Here is a 21368-nt window from a genome sequence, read left to right as displayed (position 1 = left end):
GGAAGTACCGAGACTACACAATAAGATGTTCCTCCATGTCCCCTCCTCAGAATGGGACAGAATAAATTCAAGACAAACTTTGCTCAAGGAAAACTATGTCTGCTGATATAACCTCCTCAGTGCTCAGAGAGCCTTTCTAACAGTGCTGACATGTACCAGTATGTGTTTATGTGTGAGACTTTATTAGTGAAATCAGCTTGCTGGCTGTTGATATGCCTGTCAACAGCAGGCACACATTTCAGATTCACATTCAATGTTTACTTTTTGTGAAAAAGAATCAGAAAGCGATATAAAGAACATCAAAATATCATCCCTGTACCAGTTTGTGCAAATAGGTATGCCTGCACCAATATTTGACATGCTTTATGCAATAAAAATGGTGGTCCAAGTTGGATGGTTGTGTGGTGTAGGAGAAACTGACTCTATCCAATTGTAACTTCTCACTCTTAGCGGCTGTATGAGGGATGTTCAGCAATAACAACAACAGTGAGACATCACTTTTAGTTTAGAACAGCTTTCTGAAAAGCTAACATTTACAACTTTCAAACAGGCATTTGTGAATTCATTTTTTATTTGTGAATTGAAAAAGCATTTGTGGATCTCAGTTCTACGCTTGTGGATTTGCTTTTTATACACGCAGAGTTTTGAGACAAACATTCTGTCAGTCCAAGCGAAAATCCATGTGTATCACTTGGCCATTTTAGCATAGCATGTGATCGCCTGCTAACAATGCCATTTCCGCATTTCAAAGTAGGAGCATGCAGTCTTTCTATGAGCTGCATGTTTTGTTTTGTTTTTTAAATGGTCAGCGATAAGTAACGCGCATTCATTGTTATATGTTAATGTCATACAGTGAGTATTGGTGTGTGTTTATTTGTTCTATGTATAATATCTAGCACACACTTTCCTATACATTTCTGTTTAAGTATGAAAGGCACAAGGATACTTGTGGGCAACGTTAAGCTCTCTCAAGCGGTGGCTTGACTGCCTCTTCAGTTGGCAGTTATCAGCCACCCCGTTATTCATTTTTCATTTATTCTTTCAGGTGGGTAATTTGTATGTGTATTTGCAGATCCGTTTTATATTTGCAAAATATTTTTGTGAGTTTACAAATCTTTTTTTGTATTTTTGGAAGGTGTTTTATATTTACAGATTACACATTTACACACAGATTGTCGAACTGACACAAATCATTTTGAAACAAATCTCTCTCTATACAAAAGCGAATCCTTACAGCAGACATGAACACAACAACTTATGTGTCAATCAGAACACACTAAAAATAAACACTAACAACAGGCAACACACTTTTTTATGGCAGTCTGTGAAATTAAATCACTTTTTTATTGTGTATATGTTGTTTTTTAATGGTTGATAGTGTCAGAAATGTGCACATTGTGTAAAGACAGTAAGATTTGTACCTCTGTATAGATTGTACTACAGTATATTCTACAGGGACTTGTCATAGAAATGCAGTAGGAAAGCTTTCAGTGGGCTTTATTTTTGACAATTTTTCTTTTCTTGTCATAAAGAAAATAAAAATACAGTACTTAATAATACTGTAATACAGTATCAATACAGGACATGAGAATAATGCTGTGAAGAAAACAAAAAAACTACGGTTAATTCTTTAATACAGCAAATATTGACTATGTACACAATAGTTGCTATAGTAATTGTTGCTTTCATGTTACCTGTGTGAGGCGTTTTGAACCATGCACGTAACCAATCTTAAAAAAAAAAAAAGTACTATTGTGTCTAGGTGTTGAAAGGCTTTTCAGTAGAGCTGTGCTTGCTGATGGGGTGTTGTGTTTGCGCACTCTAGTGGCTTAACATGGTAACTGCTAGACTAGGTTTAAACTCTGTGTAAAGCAATAATTAATATGTGTTCTGAATTTTTCACACCACATAAAAAGGTGTTTTCTGTAGAGGAAAAATTATCATTTAGTGAATAACCTTTGTATTAAGTGTGACTTTCTGTGTTATATTGTTTTGTAGAAAGCATGATGGTTCCATTTCTGCTGAACTTTACTCAAATCCCTGATGCTATAAATGAACTGTCTTTCTTAATATAATGCATCAGGCATACCACATTTATGTGCTAAATGATGTAAGATTGAAATATAGCCTAGCCTGCACATTAACCTTTTTTGAGACAAGAGTGTGCCTTCATTTGGGAAATGCCTTAATTAATCATTGATGTTTATCCCCTCATTGAATGTAACTATTGACTCTTTGTTCTTATGCATATAAAAACTCTGGTAAAGATGCACTCGGGATTGATTCCTCAGCAGTTGCTGACTGTCACTTTGTTGGTTTCGACCCTTTTGCGCAAAAGCTAAATAAATATACAAAGACAAATTTCTCTTTGTCAGTCTCCCTTATTCGGTCAAACTTCCACCACATTTTTAAATTTTAATGATTGAAAATATTGTCAAATATATGAAATTAGATTTCAAAATTGTGGAGAAACAAGCATTATTCTGACCTCTGGAACACTGGGGTCAGCTGAAGGTGCTGAAACTGCGCCCCAACTGAACAGCCTCTGAGCCTCTGAACTTATCAACGCTCATGCTGAACTCTCTTAGGCCTTGTTTGTAGGCGTAAGAGAAGCAACATGGATGATATTTCAAAAATAATGTAACGGTAAGAGCCACTGTTTAATTCAGCACATATTTTGTAGGTAAATGTGGACTTCCTTCTGTAAAAATGTAACTTAAATGACTAGTTAATAAGTGATCCATCACCAATCATCATTATGTTAAATTGTAATTTTTTTCAATGAAGTTCAGTGTCAGTTATTCCCTTCTTTGCTGAAAAGCGCCGGCGACAGACTGGACGTAGCAGCTGCAGGAGTACGTCTGTAGTGACGGCGAAGGCACTAGGGTAGCGTCCACAACGCAACCCGAGGCAGTGAGGGTGAGACTGGACAGTGCACCAACAGCAGGACATGGATATATCCTCTGTGTGGACCAAAACTCTACCCATCAATGGACGCTTCATCTGGGTTTGAAATAACTCCTTGAGCGCTACTTTTGACCAAAAATGGCCCCATTCACCAATAACAGCTAATACCATGACATGGCTATCAACCTGGCTCTGCCAGCCAGGAGAGAGTGTAAATGGTGGAAGAGAGGAGAGCAAAGGGCTAAGCTAGGGCCCTCCTCACCAGTGTACATTCTCTGGTGAGCAACATGGATGAATTGTGAATGCAGATCACCACTCATAAAAGGATTATGGACTATGGAAACATGGCTTAACAGCAGTGTCCCTGATAGCGCCATTGAGCTACTGGGGTGCTACATCCTAAGGGCAGAATCAACATCTAATGACTCCAGTATGACCAGAGGTGGAGCGTGGGGGTCTGTGCATTTATGTTAGCAAAGCTTGGTGCATGAACAATGCCATTATCAAGAGGCATTGCTCTGCTAACCTAGAATATCTTGTAGTTAACTGTAGACCTTTCTATCTGCCCAGAGAGTTTAAATCTACTGTTGTGACTGCATCATACATCCCCTCCAGATGGTAATGCTAAGCTTGCAATGAAAGTACTGCATGCTGCCATTAGCAAACAACAGACTACACACCCAGCCGATGATGCCAAGGCGCTCTAGTTCTAGTAGTGTATGGGGAGGGGTCATACTAGTCACCCCTCTACATCATGGATCCACCATTTCAGGCCTGCCCAAAAAATTTTTAAGACGGAAATGGTGAAAAGCAGCAAGTCCAGCTTCACAATTCAGTACTACATAGTTCACAGTCTTCTCACATGTTTTCAGTGACTAATTTCTAACAGGTATAATGTGTTTCAAATGAAATCTCTGATTTGCCTTTACATGGGCTGTATCCCTGAGTTACATCAACTTTCTCTGTGTGAAGGTGTACTTTTGTGGTGTACCCATATAGATTATTTAATTATTTATATATTATATTAATAAATTATGTGGGTCACTAAGAGTGAAGCAGCAGGAGACCACTGTGACAGCAACAATAAAAAAAATTTTTCCATATATATATATTTTTTTTTTTTAATTTATACTAAAAAATGGAGCTATACAAGTACAGTCCATTTACCATACATATATAGATATATATACCATGGCAACAGCAGCACATGCAGATGCAGTGGCCAGTAGCTCCTTAAAACTTCACTACATTTTTGTTTTAATTTGCTATTTTTTTGCCTTAATTACTGAAGTATGTATTACTTATGACAGAAAAATACAGATTGGATTAAGTGCAGCAGACCTTGAAATGATCACTGCCAACGGCGTCTCCCGAACACCCAGCCAGATCAGCTGGACCAAATGTCCACAAGCAGTGAGATCACCCCAGGAAGAGAGGGAAGATAGCCAGAATCAGAGCCAAGCTAACACAGCTTGGACCTAAGGCTATTCCTCTACCCAACCTATTTCTGGCTAATGTCTGGTCGCAGGAAAATAAATTGTATGAAATAAGACTACTCTGACTACTGCAGATACTCAGTAGAAGTGAAACGTCACTGTACTTGTCAAAGCCGTACCCTCGTTAAATAATAATAAAAAAATTTCCTCCAAATTCACATATCTACCCAGCCACACTTTTCAAGAAGCAGTGCATCCTCCTCATGCATTTAAGGGGAAAGTAAAGTAAAATAAAAGGTTTGTATACATGTTGGCACCTACATAAGTCACATTTAAGCGAAAACTGTCACTGTCTGTGTAGTTAGCGTAACCATGTTGCACACCAACTTTTGGTCCATGTTAAGCTACATAGCTTGCTAGTGTGATCGCTTGTGTTAGTAATCACGGTAACTTAATGTTAGACCTCGAGCTTAAGGACTTTGGGACAAGAGTTGGAAAAAAGGACAAAGTGTGCAAAAATTGGTCACAATTCCAACTCCGGACAACTTTAGCATTAGCATGTTAGCCTGCATGCATGTGTGTGTGTTGACAGAGCAGAAGTTAGTAGCAGCAGCTCAACACAAGCGAATCCAGATAAAAGTGCTTTGGCTTGGTCTAAACAGCCTGGAGCAAGCCCCATTGTAGTTGTTACCTGCTGGGCCCTCTGTAACATGCATCATCATATCTTAAAGACCTCATAGTAACCTATAACCCCACTGGAGAACACATTTATCATAAAAGCCATTCAAATGCTGATCTAGCCATTTTATTTTTGTTCTGATTTCAGAGAGAAATTAACAGAATGGCAGCTTCCAGGCCTGATAAATAGTTTTAAAGGTAAGCAAATCATCACTTAAGTCTTGTAATGTTTCCTGCATCCACAGCATCTTGAGCCTATATGGCAACATATTAGCTACTTAGACACTGCTAGAATTTGATAGTGACAACCACATTTATGAATGAATGTACATTCTACTCACTGGATATACTGATTACCCCTCTTTTGATACAAATTTAAATCATACCAGGTCATATCTGGCACTGCTCCTATATTTCATGTCTGTTTTTTTATTTATTTATTTGTTTTGTAACATATTCTATATTTACTAGTGTATTATTGTGTATATTCTGTATTCAAAATGTGCCTGTTTGGCCGATTGCTTGGCCTCCAGCCGCTACCTCACCGCATAGAAAAATTAATACAGTTGATGTGAGGTGTCAATGAGTATATACACCAACATTCTATTATGCACAGATGTTATAAATAATAAGTACTCTAATAATAAACACATAACTACAGTCTTGACCTACATGCAACAATGTACCTGAACACCTCCTGTGTGGTCACTGGCTTCTGATCTGCTAGATGTCCTGCTAACGCTACACTGTCTGTCCAGACATGGGGTAAGACTGTCCATTCTTGATTAAAAGTTCTGTTTTCGCTGTCTACTTTTCTCTTTTTAGAGCACTTTTCTCTGACTTGTGTCACGCCTTGTCTCTGGTCTCACCCTGACATGCTGGAATCAGTTGACAGAGCCCTGAAGCTATGCCCTGCCCCTGCACAGAGCTGGTTTATTCAAAGTTTATTAATATTAAACATGTGTGTCCAAATTGCACCAAATTCAACACTGCACTCCCTTGGGTCACCAGCCATACACCCACCAAGTGTGGAGTGCATCAGATGAATGGTTTAAGAGATATGTGAAGGACATACATACATACAGTAATTCCTTCCTTTAGTAGAGAGATGTATTGTATTGTTGTTCATCTGCTACATCCTGCGGACTACAGATGAAAACTAGCTCCTTAGCTAACTCTGGCATATTTAAGCAAAGGAATTCATTTATCTGGAACATCTTGTTAAACTGCCACTGACAACAGCATCATATTATGTTTTTCCACTGCATGAACGCAACGGCAACATCTTGTTCACCCCAAGACTTCAGAACTAGTAGGAGCAAGTGCAATGTTGAGGAAAGAGGCTGGATAGAAAATGTAAGTGTTTCACAACATTGACCTCCATCTCTTTCATATTAAATTAACAATAACGAAGTTGCCTGATGTAGTGAGTGTTGTGCCTACAGAAATAGATTGATTTGTTAAAATAATACAAAAAGCCAACCTGCCACAGTGGCGGGTAATTTGAACTGCATTTGGCGGATGGCAAGTGTTAATTTCAGACCCTGATTACTGTGTGATTTTTCTGTTGTAAAAATGACAAGATGTCTATGTTTTGTGTCTTTTTGTCTTTCAGATCAGACAATAGATGAAGAAGGTTTTTTGCTTTTAGTTGAGGGGACCATCAACCGTGTAATCCCAAAAATTGGCCCCAGGCTTAAGTTCCTAAAATACTTCAGAGATCATATTGATACCTATAAAATTGTCTTTCTACAGATGCCAACGGGGAACTTGCACTGAGACTGCTACCCACATTCTACTGTTCACAGAGTCGGCCGAAAAGTGTTCTGGCACAGCATTGAGGAGTCCAGGTTGGCCTTCATTGACCATAAACCTGTAAATACAATTTTAGATAGTTAAAGGGAAATGTTATTCATTTTAGGAATTTACACGTTATTCCTGGGCTCCAGAATGGTCCAGTAAACAAATCTGAACATGCACCGTGAATCACTAAATTTAGGGGGTTCATTGCATTGTTGTGTCGTCATCAAGCAGATGTGAAAAAATACTTTATTTTGAGGTCAACGATCATGCATAGAGCAGTTGGAGTAGCTATTCCTCACTGTTTACATATCAGCTTAGCTTGATATTTTCAACAACTTAATTATTTAAACTCAATATCTCAGTGGAAACAAATCTGAAATGTCAATAAAATAAATAAGATGTTTCTGACATCAAAATACTGTGAAGTTTAGAAAGAATGAAGAACATAGAAATCAGCCAGCAGCTAAGTTTACAAGAATTTGCCAAATTTTTAGATTCATGGCGAACGAAGATAAACAGTTGGGCTATATAGCATTTGTTTTAGCTTGTTCATAACAATTCACTCTTGGCTTACCCAGTGCACTATGGTAGTGTAAAATATACCGGTGGTGGATGGGCAAAGCAGGGGGAAATATGCTTTTCTACATGTTTATGCTTGTTGAAAAGATAGTTTGATAAAGTACTTAGTGGCTTTTTACTCACAAAACTTTTATTGCACTCATAGTAACAAGTGCAGTTGTCATTAACTCAAGTTAACTGTGTGTGTGTGTGTGTGTGTGTGTGTGTGTAGGAGCAGAGGAGAGGACAGAGAGGAGAGGCTGCAGCATCTCTAGCTCCAGTCAGCTGCTTGAAGCGGAGAAAGTGTGTGTGGTTTGTGTTCATTGTGATTATTATGTACAATGTGAAATTTCAGCAGTGGTGTTCTTCATTTAGCAACAGTACTGCCCCGCTTTTGAAAGCATATAGGGGAAATGCTGCTTGAGAGATAAACAGTCCAGAAAGAGTCAATCAGGTGGCTTGTAAAAATGTGATCTGTTTGTAGTTGCATTACCCAGACAATGACATCCAATCATGTCCTTTGCATTTACATCTGTTCACTTGTTTTATCTGCAGTCTGTCTGCATTGTGATCAGATCTGGTCTAAGTAGGACCAATGACACTAGATGTCAAAAGTAATAGATGATCTATTGACATTCTCCAACTTGTGGGAAGATACCTTCTCACAAATATGAGTTATCTGTTCAAATTGCATATACACCTAGCTAAGAGTGACTGACATTCTGTCAGTGCGAGCCAGACCACCTCCAGATGTGGTGATGCAGATCTGGTCACATTGCACTGTGTGCATTTACCTTGCTCCTCCAAGCCATATTTTAAAAGTTGCTCATGAATTGACGGTCACAAAACGGTGTAGATAAAAAGATTCAGGACAGGGGCTGCAGGCTTGTAAAAATGTAATGGCTCTTTTATACTTTGTGAAAACGTGGTGTTCCAAATATGTTGACCAGACAAGTGTGTTTATAGTGCCAAGTGGCAACGATGGCACATGTTGTTGTCAACAACATGCACATTTTTAGCCTTATATGAAATGGGGAAAGCAAAATGTTGCCATACCACTGATTTTAACTGGATTTCACTCGGCTTCCTTTTTTATTCAGTATCGATATTGTTACACCCCAACATGGTGTGGTGATACGAGTGGCGGCTACAATTATGGGTAAAGATTTAAGCTTATGAAATTTGAAAAGAAAACTCACAACGCCACCCTGGGAGTTTCACCCAGGAAATTTTAAATAAATATAAATGGTAATGGAGAGGCACACAGGTAAGTAATACAAGGAAGGGCAGGACATGTGGTTCAATGTTTAACAAATATTTAACAAATTTATTTAGTTGGTCACAATATATTAAAAAAGACTTAAAAAAAGAACTAAAATGCTAACACCCTGCTCCAGTGCTGAGGCTTACCGGTGGTGAGGGGAAAACTGGGGGAAAGAAGTCAAAATTAAATAAGGAGCACCCCACTCGTACGTGGTATACAGCAAAAAAAAGAAGATGAAGTGCAAAGAAAACGAAAAATCCAGGATCACACAACACACAAAGGCAAACCACCACCTGGGACACCACCACCACCGTCGGCTCTAAGCGACTAAATGGAGAGGGGAAAACACAATCAGTAACACAATACGTAATGACAACAATCATAAAAAGAATTATAATAATAAATGTCCTAACACAAGATACTAACTCAAATAGAAATTAGGAAACAAAAATCATTAAACTATTTCATAATTGGTAACTTAACAAACCCAAAAAAACAAACAAGAGTAAGCAAAGAAACAGGGTCTCTGGCCAGAGATACTAAATCAAATGGACATAATCATTCAATTAACATGAAAACTAAATGATAAATGACCAACCAATTAATTCCAAAAAATATATATACAATACACTCAAAGAAAACATAAAATTACCTGATCCCATACAACCCCCCTCACACACACTCATCCACGCACAGCCAATTAGTGTGTATGACCATTCATCCACCCTCTCGGTCCTCACAAACACCCAGTCATCCACACACACACAGTCCCGACTGGGCAACTGCCGCTGGAGCCGGCCGCTCAGGGACAAAGAACGGGGGGCCGAGCAACTTGAAGAAAACAGTCACAATAGCAAGGGAAGCAGGAAGCGGCAAGCAAAGCAGAAAGCAGCGAGCGAAGCAGAGAGCAGCATGCACCACAGCCATAGTCTATGTAGCAAGGCGACAGAGCAGTCCCAAGCAAAACAGCCACCATACACAGAGGGTAGGCGAAGCAGCAGTGTTCCTGCACTTATCTTACTGTCCAGAGTTCAGCCACAGGTCCCAATCAGCGAGCATCCTCCCAGTGAGGAGAAAGACAAGGAGGCTCTGCACTGCTCTGTGCCAACTGGAGCATCTATGGTGCGCCGGTGATGTGTTCAAGATCCGCTATGAAAAACGGACATGTAAGGTGTTCTATACCTGGGCTAACAGGCTATTGTTGTAAATGAAAACATTAAGTCCATACCTGGAGGCTTTACTTGCTTATGGCAAAACAATGGAGCTCCTCGCAATCACCTCAGCCACCATGGACCACTAAAAACAGAGGTGAGCTGTTTAATACGCAGGCTAACAGGAGCTAAAGCAACAAGCTACAGACAATGCAGCTGCATGCCTACCCGCATGGAGAGCAGAGGAGGACGTGAAAGGCCAGAAAGTGGGAGGGCCTTCGATCCAGGAAGTGAGAGGGTGAGGGAGGGACACAGCCTCCTTATATCCCCTCGCCCTAGCACTGATAGGCTAATGCACCAGGTGAAGTGCAGAGCGCCAGACCGTCCTGCATTCAGGCACAGCAGCATATCATACTGCCACAATCCACCCCCCCCTTTTTCATTGTTGACCCGACGATGCGCTGGAAAAGTGTAGGAGTTAGTGCCAGGGTCTGAAGAAAGCAGACACAATGTTTGACTGGGCGGGTGGGGACCTCGCATGAGCCCTTTCATTGGCAGGCCTGGGAAGGCAATGGGGGTTTGAATGATGGCCAGCTGTAGATCGGGCAGTCCGCCATATGGCAGTTCCGTTACTCCCTGGGGGAGAGACTGCTAGAGGGGCAAAATGAGTGGAGGGTAAGGATACTGCCGCATCTGCAGGAGGGGCCAATGCCGGCTGTGCTGTACGTCACACAGCAGTCTCACTGCTCTGTGGGAGGGACACGGCCAAAGGTGCGGAATGGGAAGGGGGCAAAGGAACTGTTGCAGCGGCAGGTGGTGCCAATGCAGTTGCGGTTTGGGCTTCTCTCACCACTTGACCAGCTGGTGGGGGAGGGGTTTCCCCCTAAGGGCAGTGGGAGGAGGAGCAGAAAAGCTGCCCGGAGAGGCAATCCCAACAAGGGCCTTAAGCAGTGTGCGGTGCACCCGCTTGACCTTCGTGAGGTCATCTACTGGTGCAACTGTATACACAGGACCTTCTCCAGGGGGAGCCTTGATCACCCTATGCACTGCTGGATTCCACTTATCCTGAATCTTGCAACGACCTCTCCTGCCAAAATCTCGCAACAGCACCATCTGGCCCTCCACCAGGGACTCAGACCGAACGGTCTGATCATGATTCCTTTTCTGGTGCTCAGCTATGACCTTTAACCTGTCTCGAACACCTTCAAAAGTCAGTTGCAACCGGGTCATTTACTGTCCCACCAACAGGGTCCTGCGCTCTCCCCAACAAGAAATCAACTGGGAGCCTTGCTTCACAGCCAAACATGAGGAAAAAGGGTGACTCCCCAGTCGATTGGTGGGGGGTGGTGTTATAAGCCTACAGTACCTGTGGTAGACAAGAATGCCAATCGTGTTTGAGAGGCTGGAAGGGTGCGCAACAAGTTGTGAAGCGTGCGGTTAAACCACTCGCATTGCCTATTCCCTGCTGGATGGTACGGGGTGGTTCGGGACTTTTCAATCCCATAAAGTCCACTGATGGCACAGCCATCAGGAGCAACTTGGGGTTAAGTATCTTGGCCAAGGACACATCGACATGCGGACTGGAGGAGCTGGGAATCGAACCGCCAATCTCCCAACTAGTGGACGACGTGCTCTACCTCCTGAGCCACAGCCACCCCATTAAAGCTTGCAAGCTCAGCTACTGACTTGATCAAAACTGCAAAAATGCAATGTACAAAAGGGCTGTTTACCACTCACTTAGTGGTGCTTTGTTTAATGTTATTATTGAATTGTCACGTTTCAAATCATGTCAGATGCCTATCCCATCTGTCTGCCCTCTGAATCAGCACCGTTCATGGCTCTCTGTGCAGAGCATTTCAGAAATCTGTCATTTAAATTGTATTGCCACAAAATCACTTAGACTTGACTGTTAAAGAATATGGCTGGCGATTTTCAATATTTTTCTTATTGTCAACAAATCTCATGTGCAGAGCCAAACCAACTAAGAACTCATCCTACTTACACATTCCTGCGTTGTTGTCCAAAAATTATTAAAAACACATCAATGAGCTTGGGTGACATGTTCCTGCGTCCCTGAAGAGAGTGATTACCATAGTTTGTTTAGAAACAGCTCCGAAGAGTAAAAACAACAAGATAGTAACCCGCAGGAGAGAAGTTCCTAGAATGGCAGTTTACTTCACTAAAACGGATGCAGCTTGTGCTGCATGTCACAACCTTTTGACTTTGGACTACATTATAAATCTCTCAAAAAACACGAAATGTACAAAGTCAAGAGGTGAAGCTGTAAACAGTACCAGGTTACCATGCTCAGTGGTGTCTGCCATATTAGGAACCTTTCTCTTTAGTAGGGTTGTAGTCTGCTGGTTGACTGGTCGATTAGTTGGTCGATATGCTCTCGTCCAACTAAATTCTCATTGGTCCAATAATCTCCATGTTATTTTCATAAGGAGAAAAGTGCTACATCAACAGCTTTCCAGGAGTAATCCATTATTTCCTGCGGCGGGAGGGACAGACTAACAAATTACCTGTGAAAACGGGGGTGTATTCAAACACTCCCATTGTTTTCACAACTTTGAACTCGCCCAACCTAATGGAGACTGCTGGGTCTAACTGTGCTGAACATTTACTGAACGCACTGAATGTTTACTGAATATGTGTTTCTCCATAATGACACAACGAGAACCCCTGCGAGGCCCAAAAAAAATTTTTTAATATTACATATCCGATAGCGTTTGGGAGTCTCTGTGTATCGCAGTTCCAGTACGTGAGTCAACCTCTGTCGTTGCCTGGGAAACTATTGGTAGCGTGGCTCCGTTAAGGAGTATGTTTGCGTAGTGAGTGGAAAAGAGCGAGGGGCAGAGAAGTGAGAGTGGATGCGAACGGGGCAGAGGAAAAGGTTAGTAGTAAGTTGTCAGTCTGGCAGTAAACTTACAGTACAGACTGCCCCCCCCCCCCCCCGCTCCCGCGCAACTAATCAATTAGTTGAACATTATGTACGATTTTAGTTGACCAAGATTTTCTGTTTGACTACAGCCCTACTATCTTATCGCTGTTTACTCTTTGGAGCCATTTCTAAAACTACAGTAATCACTCTCTTCATAATGAAGGAACATGTCACCCAGTCCACGGTGTGGCTTACTGACATGTTTTCCATAGTTTTTGGACAACGGAGGCCTACGGTACTGAGGAATAAGATAAATCAGACTTTGGATACACACACCAATATTTGTTAGTTGATCAGTTTATTGTTTATTTAGATCCAAACATGAGATTTGTTGACAAAAAGAAAGATATATAAAATTACCAGCCATATCCTTTAATGCAGTTATTCCTATGAATTATAGAGCAGAAGCTACAGTTTGATCTGTGATGCACTGCAATCTCAGCAATCTTCAGATTTCTTTCATCTGAAATAAAGCATGGTCCTGGGATGTACTATCTATATTCTAAAATATGATTATCTACTGCTGCACCTCCACTTGCTAGAATCTGAACCCCTCCGAACTTTCATTTACATCCAGACAAGATGCAACCACTCAACAGGCCTCAATTCTGTCCAGCCAGTCAAGTTTAGTCTGTGAACGTCTTGGTCTTGTGGGAAATGGCGTAAAAACTTAAATATAAAAATATTCACCATTGCTGCAGACAAATGGAGTGAACCAAAAAACAAACATACAGCAAAGTTCTGTTCCAGGAACATATATATATATATATAGTAATTAGTGAATGTCGATGTGATTTTGAAAAATATTTTTTTCTGAAGTTCAAAGGTCCAATTCTCATTTCTATTGTATGATGAATCACTTGTTCTCAAAAGTGACAAAAAACCCCAAAACAGAACATGACAAGTTTCCAGAGCCCAAGATGACATCTCTAAATTTGTTATATAACATATATAACATATTCAATTTAGAATGAAAGGAAACAGAAGTACCAAATCCTCACATCTGACAAGCTAAAACCAACAAATGCTTGACATTTTTGCTTGATTAATGACACAAATTACAATCATAGGTTAATTTATGTTTCTGTGTCAATTGTAGACACTGTAATTCCAGCATTTTCACACCAGCTATGTTCCATGCTTTATTTAAACATGCAAGTCACATAAAAATACTAAAAAGGAAAAGAAAAAAAAGGGAAAATTACTAAAAGAAGCATTAAAGATGTGTAAAAGTGGGACTATATACCTTTTTAATGAAGAAATTAGACATTATTCATCCTCCTAAGAAAAGTTTAATTCATAGCCTATCCCAGATCACACTGGGTGACAGGTCACCAGTCCATCATAGGCTGGAAACATACAGACAACGTTGTGTACACACACACACACACACACACACACACAGTGAATAATGAAAGTTTTCATTTCTGTCCCAGAGGGAAAACAATGGCAACTTTTACACACCATTCTGTTTCTTCCATGACCATTCCATGCTTAATAATCCTGCCTGTCCACCAGCACCATTGCTTCACTTCCTGCAGCTGCTCTGATCAACACACTCCTGGGTTTTGATGTGGGATTTCCGGATGATTCTTCTGTCACACACACTGCCAGTGACAGGTTTCTCTCCTGTGTGGAGCATCATGTGTTGCTTAAGAGCTGCACGGTGGCTAAAACGTTCACCACAATCTGAGCACCTAAAGGGTTTCTCCCCTGTGTGACCTCTCGCGTGTATCACCAAATCCAATTTACAGACAAAACGTTTCTCACAAAATAAACAGCTGAAAGGTTTATGCATTTTACCTCCATTAAATCTGTTCAAATCATCCCTGTCTTCAGTCTTTGGTTCAGAACTGTCTACACTGCTGTCAGCAGTAGCTGCTAGTACATCACAGGCTGGTTCTGATCCTCCACAGTCCTCTCCATCCACTTCTGCTTTCATCTGTTCAGCCGGGCAGCTGGCTGGAGCCTCTGCCTCTCTGTGCTCCTCAATTTGGCTTTGATGGAACTGTGATAACTCAGGTTTCTCTTCATCATCTTCACTTTTCACAGAGATGAGAGTGATATCAGCCTCCTCCAGTCCTTGAAGCTGCTCTCCCTCCTGACTGCTCCAGACTTCCTCCTGTTCCTCTTTAATGCATGGGGGCTCTGGGGCTTCCTGGTCCAGACTGGGCTTCATCTCCTGCTGCTCAGGGGGAACCTCTGCACTAACAGTCAGCGAACGGACATCTGCAGAAAGTAATGATATACAAATACACAAACATGAATATCTGTGCCTTTATGTCGATCTCAGTGTGATACAACTGTTTTACGATTGTATGTTCTGTTTTGATGTACCTTGACCTTCGAGGTTTTACTTCCTCCGGCTATTCAAGTGCACTTCAGCTACCAAAAATAGATATTTAGTAAAATAAAAACAAGATTCAAGATTCCTCCCTGTAATTATGAGTTTGGCATACTCATAATCATTGTGTAACATAACACCAAGTTGCTTTCATTCCTAGATTTAGATGATGGGTTTTATAGCACTTCTCTCTGGTGCAGGATCAGTGGTCTCAGTATCAGTAACATTGTCTTACAGATTAGACTACTCTGTGATGCTGAACAGTTAGCATTTTATTCCCCTTTCAGATGCAGTCAATCAGTGGACCAGGACCACTCTGATCCATCTTGGGTAAAGATTCTACACATGCAGAAAGGAATACATTATTTAATTTCATTATCATCATTATTATTATCATCCACAAGGAAATCAGTATTACATGGTTAGAAACAGTCCAAAAGTGGAGCAGGGCTCCTCAGTGCAACCATCTCAGTCACATGTATGAGTGTCTCCTACACTGCACTCTGTGTTTTGGTTGAGGAAATTCTGTATTAACACACTTTCTGAATGGACAAAATCCAGCAATTTCTGAAGTTATATGATACATTGTTGATGTTAAAGGACAGGCTGATTTTCAGGTCTGTCTTCAGTGGTCAGGTGTCCATATGAACAGTGAAAGAGGTTTTCCTGGCTGTAATCATTCCTCCTGTTCATACTGAAGATCCCCTTTAAATGTGCTTTCAATGTAAGTGATGGGGGCCAAAATCAACAGTGTGTCCGCAGACATTTTGAGCAAAAATGCATTTAAAAGTTGATCTAAAGCTTATATGAGGCTTCAACAGTCTGAGTTAGTCACATCAAGTGGATATCTGACACATTTACAGTCTTTTTAGCATTGAATTTCCTCTTTGTATTTCCTCAGACAGTGTTGAGCTGCAGTAGAAGTATAGTAACAAAAACAGGGACTTTGGCACTAAAAAGACTAATGTTGAAAGATATCTGCTTGATTTAACTCATTTGGACACTGAAGCTTCATTTTAGCTTCAGATAAAATTTTAAATACATTTTGCACAAGAGGAGGACTGTGGATTTTGTCTACAATCACTTACATTTAAAGCACATTATGAAGGGATCATCTAATGGTCAGTATGAACAGGAGGAATGATTACAGCAAGAAAAACAAGTTTTAATGTTCATTTGGTCTCCCGAATGTTGTTTTCAGACAGACTTGAAAAATTGTGAACACATCCTTTAAGTTGTCGAAATTTGAAAAACTGCAATGGAATCCAGTTTCTTGTCTTTTTCCAGCTACGGCAGTCTCTAACATTACACGTTTTAAATTAATTATATTTGATAAAATTGGTCAAATATGTCTTTAAATTCAGGCGCAAGCAGCCACAATAAACCCCAACACAACGTGACGCCCTCCTACACACAGGAGAGCCCAAACATCGCAGCGAGATCGCTTGTGTTGTCTGGAAAATTGTTGGATAGTATTCGATCAAAGAATGTAATGTTCGCTGTTGTATCTCTATGTTACAAATCTAGCGCCATTAATTTAATGCTGGTTAGTCTTGTTAGTTAGGCTACATATCGTTACATTTACAAAAAGTAATTTCACCAAAGCGTGCATATTTTTAAATATATATATATATATATATTTAGCCTTAACAACCAACCCCAGATGTGCTCATTAGAAGCAGAAGCTAACTGTTAACTGGTACTAACTGACTGTGTATGTCTAACGTATATTAGCGAAGCGAAACAGTTACATAGGGAAATTAAGCAGTAAAGGAAAACAAACCTGCTCTTCGAAGCCTAATTTCAGGCTGCAAAATAATATCCAGCAACTTGCAATAGCGGTCCAATTCCTCGTCATAGTCAGTTACTGTTTTCTCAAAATATTCAAATATCTCATCGACAGCCGCAGCTAGCCGCTGCTCGGCGAACTCTTTCAGACTCTCAAGAGCAGACATTTCCCACAGATGGTTATATCAGAATGAAGATAAGAAATCAATTATACTCTTTCTGTTTCCTTCTTTTAATTCAGCGGACGCCTTGCACTCAGTTTCTTGCAGTTGTTAGCCGCTTTTACATAACAATCGGCTAGCGTGCAAGTACAAACAGTGACACCGGCTGCAGTGTATCTGTGTCTTCTTCTTCTTCTTCTTCTTCTTCTCCTTCTTCTCCTTCTTCTTCTTCTTCTTCTTCTTCTTCCTGTTTAATGGCGAATTTCCACCATTCGGAGCATTATCGCCACCAACTGTTGAATTACATAGTCCTTAAATCCTTGTTATTAAACCGTGCTTTGTAGAGACGTGAAGACATGTTTTAAAAGTTGATCTGAAGCTTATATGAGGCTTCAACAGTCTGAGTTAGTCATATCAAGTGGATATCTGACACATTTACAGTCTTTTTAGCATTGAATTTCCTCTTTGTATTTCCTCAGGCAGTGTTGAGCTGCAGTGGAAGTATAGTAACAAAAACAGGGACTTTGGCACTAAAAAGACTAATGTTGAAAGATATCTGCTGATATTAATCAGTGACGACATACACAGTATGGCCTAATTCATCTATTCGAAAGAATGCAGCGATCTAGAGAGGCACCAAACAGTTAAATGCCAGATGTCTTATCAAAGCATGACAAGATATGTGATATCATTACAAACAATTGTGAACAATGAGTAAAAAATCCAAGACACTTTGAGTCCTAGGTGTATTAAATACATTTTGTTCATATGGATGATTAGAAGAGATGGTTAATCTTTGTACAGTGCATACATGAAACATGTACAGTAGCTCATACAAGTCCCATAAATTGAATTCTTCACCATAAATCATTGTGGTATTGTTTTGTTAGATTTGTATTCACCAGTAATGGTGTACACTACATGATCAAATTCAAATGCAACAATTCATGAAATTAAGTTAATTTTACTTGTGTATTTTGTCCCCTTTCTGCTATTGTTAAAAGCCTATTGAAATGCTAAATATCTGGGAGTTATAAATACTCGCTAACTTAAAGAAATAATGTGTTAAATGATTTTTTCCCCCCTTAAAATCAAATAAAGGATGTGTATTGTTATGAATCATGGGTGGTAATTAAATGCAACACATTTGCAGTAAGTACAATTATTGTAATTTGTAATTTTCACAAAATTAGCTCAGTAACACCTTAAGGCATTTTGAAACTGTCTTGTAAAGGAACTGTAGGTTATCATTTTACATTCTAATGTTTCAGTTTGAGGTGAATCCTCTGAATAAAACACAAAAAACATGGCTACACTCACAATATGAAACCATATTTGGGTCTTTCAGTACAGTCACAGTGAGGTTGTTTACCAGCTATCAAGATTCCTTGTATCACATGTCATCACAATGTTTAGGTGTTATCAAAGTGGTCGTATATAAATTAACTCAATGAAGTAAGAGAAGTAAGATTTAAAGTATTTTAAATGTATTACGATAAGTGATAAGATGCTAAGAAATGTGAATTTGAACAAAGTGTTAGTTACAGAGCCTGTCCAGTGTGACCCAGAGAGTCTGGTATGTTGAGTTAAGAGAGAGACAGTTACTCTGATCCTATTTCGATTCACTTCAAGATGCAACCAGCCGAGTGTCTCAGCGTAGGACAGTGAGGTTCGGACTGACACTTACTGTGTCGTATATTTGCCGGAACTGGCCCATATGTTTAAGATAGCCACTTCAGGCTCACATTCAGATAAGCCAGTACCAATTGTGCCACATCCTTACCTAAAGTGGCCCAATAATGTTCAGCAATATTTGGGCCATATTCACTATTTCAAATATGGGCCACATTAGGCTCACACTATGACAGCCAGTGCTGACTGTGCCATACAATTGCCAAAAGTGGGCCAAATTTGTTGTATAGTATTTAGGCCACATCGCCAAGCGATGAGCACTGCATCTTAACCAAAAATGGCCCACATTTGTTTTGGGATATTTGGGCCATATTTGTTATTTTACATGTGGGCCATTTCAGGTTCACATCCATTTTGTCCGGGCCAGAAGAAGGCCAGCAATCTATCTGGGTTCCCTTTAAGGGGACAAGTGAACTCAAACCATGCCAGCATAATTCCCCCCACCACATAACAGAGCCACCAGATCCTCTTACTGTAGGGGTCAGGCATTCAGACCTGTACCAGTTTTTCCTTTACTTTGTCACCCGTATGAATATATCTCTGCCCCCCCCCCCCCCCCCTTTCTCTCTCAACCCAACCGGTCAAGGCAGGTGGCCATCCACCTAGAGCCAGGTTTTGCTTGAGGTTTCTTCCCGTTGGAGAGGAGTTTTTGTTAATATTTTACTTGGCACCTAAGCTGTATGTGGTTGGACAGCAGAAATGCTATCCAATCAAGATAACATCACTACTGTCTCAAACACCAACTAAGGGAAAATTGGAATAATATCTAAAATTTTTTAGAATTTAGTTAATATGACTAGTGATAATATAACACATGTATCCATGGCTTTTAAATGATATTTTTCAGATTACTGCATTGAGTGTCATTGGAGGGGTTGACATTAAGGACAGTGATGAAGCACTGTTTTACAAACTCCCTTTCTAAACAGCTCAGCTGCGTGGCATCGATGGAAAAACACCTTTCCATGGACTGCAAATGAAAGATGTAATTACTGGTAAGTGTTACACTGTGCTGTCATCAGTCTAAGTCAGTTGTCCTTTTCTTGCATGTTTGACACACAGTTAGTTCAAAGTGATGCTAGGTGCAACCAACTGAAATTATTCTTGGTAAAAAAAAGTAAAGTAAAAAGAAATCAAGTAAACTGTCAAGCGCTTGTACTACTCTGTCCTTGCAATGGTATCAAAGCCACAGCAGTTTCTCTCTAAAAGCTTCTTCCTTGGGTTAACGAACCCACACACAGCTGTGCATCTCCACACATCTGGGTTCTCATCCAGTGAGAGTCTGAGGTACAAAGGATATATCTGCTGTCATCTTCAGCCATCATCTCAGTGATATGGTTCTTGAGATGGTTGTGTCTGAGAACTGTAATCCCTCTGTTTGTTTCAGAATTGCATTCTTGTTGCTGATGTCGGCATACAACTTTTCAACCGAGGACAGAAAACACTAAGAATTTCTGTATCCATGTGAGCTTTCCTGTGTTTAACTGGAATTGATGCAGTTTCACAGGAGGCCTTGGTCAAACACGGCAACATACTTGCAGAACTGTGCATTTACCTCGTTATTGGGGCACCAACTCCTTTTTGGTTAGGATTTGTTAGTGCTAGGAGGGAGCACTAACCCTTGTTCAATTTAATCAGTCTCATAATCTTAAGTTCTTGTCCCAAACAGTGACCAGTGAACAGTTTACTGCAGCTCAAAGAAACAACCAAACACTTTTAGGATAAATGAAGACATTGATCAATAGCCAAACGTCTTGAGGATACATGATAAAGCATAAGATAATATGCAGAAAATAATAAATAAAAAGACATCTTCATAGATGCAATCCGTAGATGCAAAAATCAAGCAGTTTCAGGCTGCTCTGAGATAGTCTCTAGGCCAGCTTTACTTCTGGTTTGCAGTATTGCTCTCAGAGAGCAGGCAGAGGTTCAGTTTCAAGCATTGTTGTTCTTCTTCAGGAGTTCAAGTTGAGGATTCAGGCTTTGGTTGGCTTTTAGTAACTTCAGTTGAGTACCGAATAAAGTTTAGTCTGACTGTGCTCAAATCTTCAGTGGCATTTACGTCAAAATAAAATACAAAATAAAAATAAAAGTACGTGCTTACTTCAAAATTAAATTACTATATGTGGAAATATGAGACTTAATGTTACTAATTTTAAAAAAAACAAATTACCTTGTTGCAAAAAAAGATTAAATAAAGATATATTTGGTTGCAAAACAAAACAGAGGTCTTAAGAATTTTCTGGAGTTCTTGGAGGCCAGCTCAAAGAGTAATCTTTTTGAGGCTGTTTTTATAAGTTAGGATAAAATGGCAGGAGTTTGGGTGTGTTCTTAAGGGTTTAACTTCTCAGCTGTACACTCTATACCTTTCCTGCTGTAGCATGCTAAACTGGCATACGCACTAAACAATATTACAGGCCCTAGTCTCAATGTGATCACTTCTCTATCAGCAGTTGTCTCTAATGGCATACACCAACCGTCATAATACACCCTGTGATGCACCCTGTGATGTACCTGATCAAAAAAGTATAGTAATTGGAGATTGCTAATTTCAAGGGTTATACCTACAGGCAACGTATAAATTCTATTTGTCCAGGATTTACACTGTACCTTTGCTATGCGAATTTCATAAAGGGCCAAAG

General features: G+C 40.1%; 1 protein-coding gene across 1 annotated transcript; it reads right to left on the bottom strand.

Annotated features, from left to right (window-relative positions):
* Positions 1–14013: 14013 nt before the first annotated feature.
* Positions 14014–17256, bottom strand: LOC121894092 (zinc finger and SCAN domain-containing protein 12-like). The gene is made up of 2 exons (XM_042406435.1): positions 16869–17256; positions 14014–14970 (listed from the first exon to the last, which is right to left on the bottom strand). The coding sequence occupies exons 1-2, from the start codon at positions 17038–17040 to the stop codon at positions 14270–14272; spliced, it is 873 nt and encodes a 290-aa protein (XP_042262369.1). The 5' UTR covers positions 17041–17256; the 3' UTR covers positions 14014–14269.
* Between the last annotated feature and the right edge of the window lie 4112 nt (positions 17257–21368).

Source organism: Thunnus maccoyii, chromosome 3 (genome assembly GCF_910596095.1).
Source record: "Thunnus maccoyii chromosome 3, fThuMac1.1, whole genome shotgun sequence".
Lineage (NCBI taxonomy): Eukaryota > Metazoa > Chordata > Actinopteri > Scombriformes > Scombridae > Thunnus > Thunnus maccoyii.
The sequence above is the reverse complement of the archived record's forward strand: the minus strand, read 5'-3'. Positions and strand labels throughout refer to the sequence as shown.

Coding starts and splice junctions, on each gene's coding strand:
- LOC121894092 (XM_042406435.1), bottom strand. CDS start 17,040: ATGTCTGCTCTTGAGAGTCTGAAAGAGTTCGCCGAGCAGCGGCTAGCT. Junction 14,971..16,868: donor AATTAGGCTTCGAAGAGCAG/GTTTGTTTTCCT, acceptor TACTTTCTGCAG/ATGTCCGTTCGCTGACTGTT.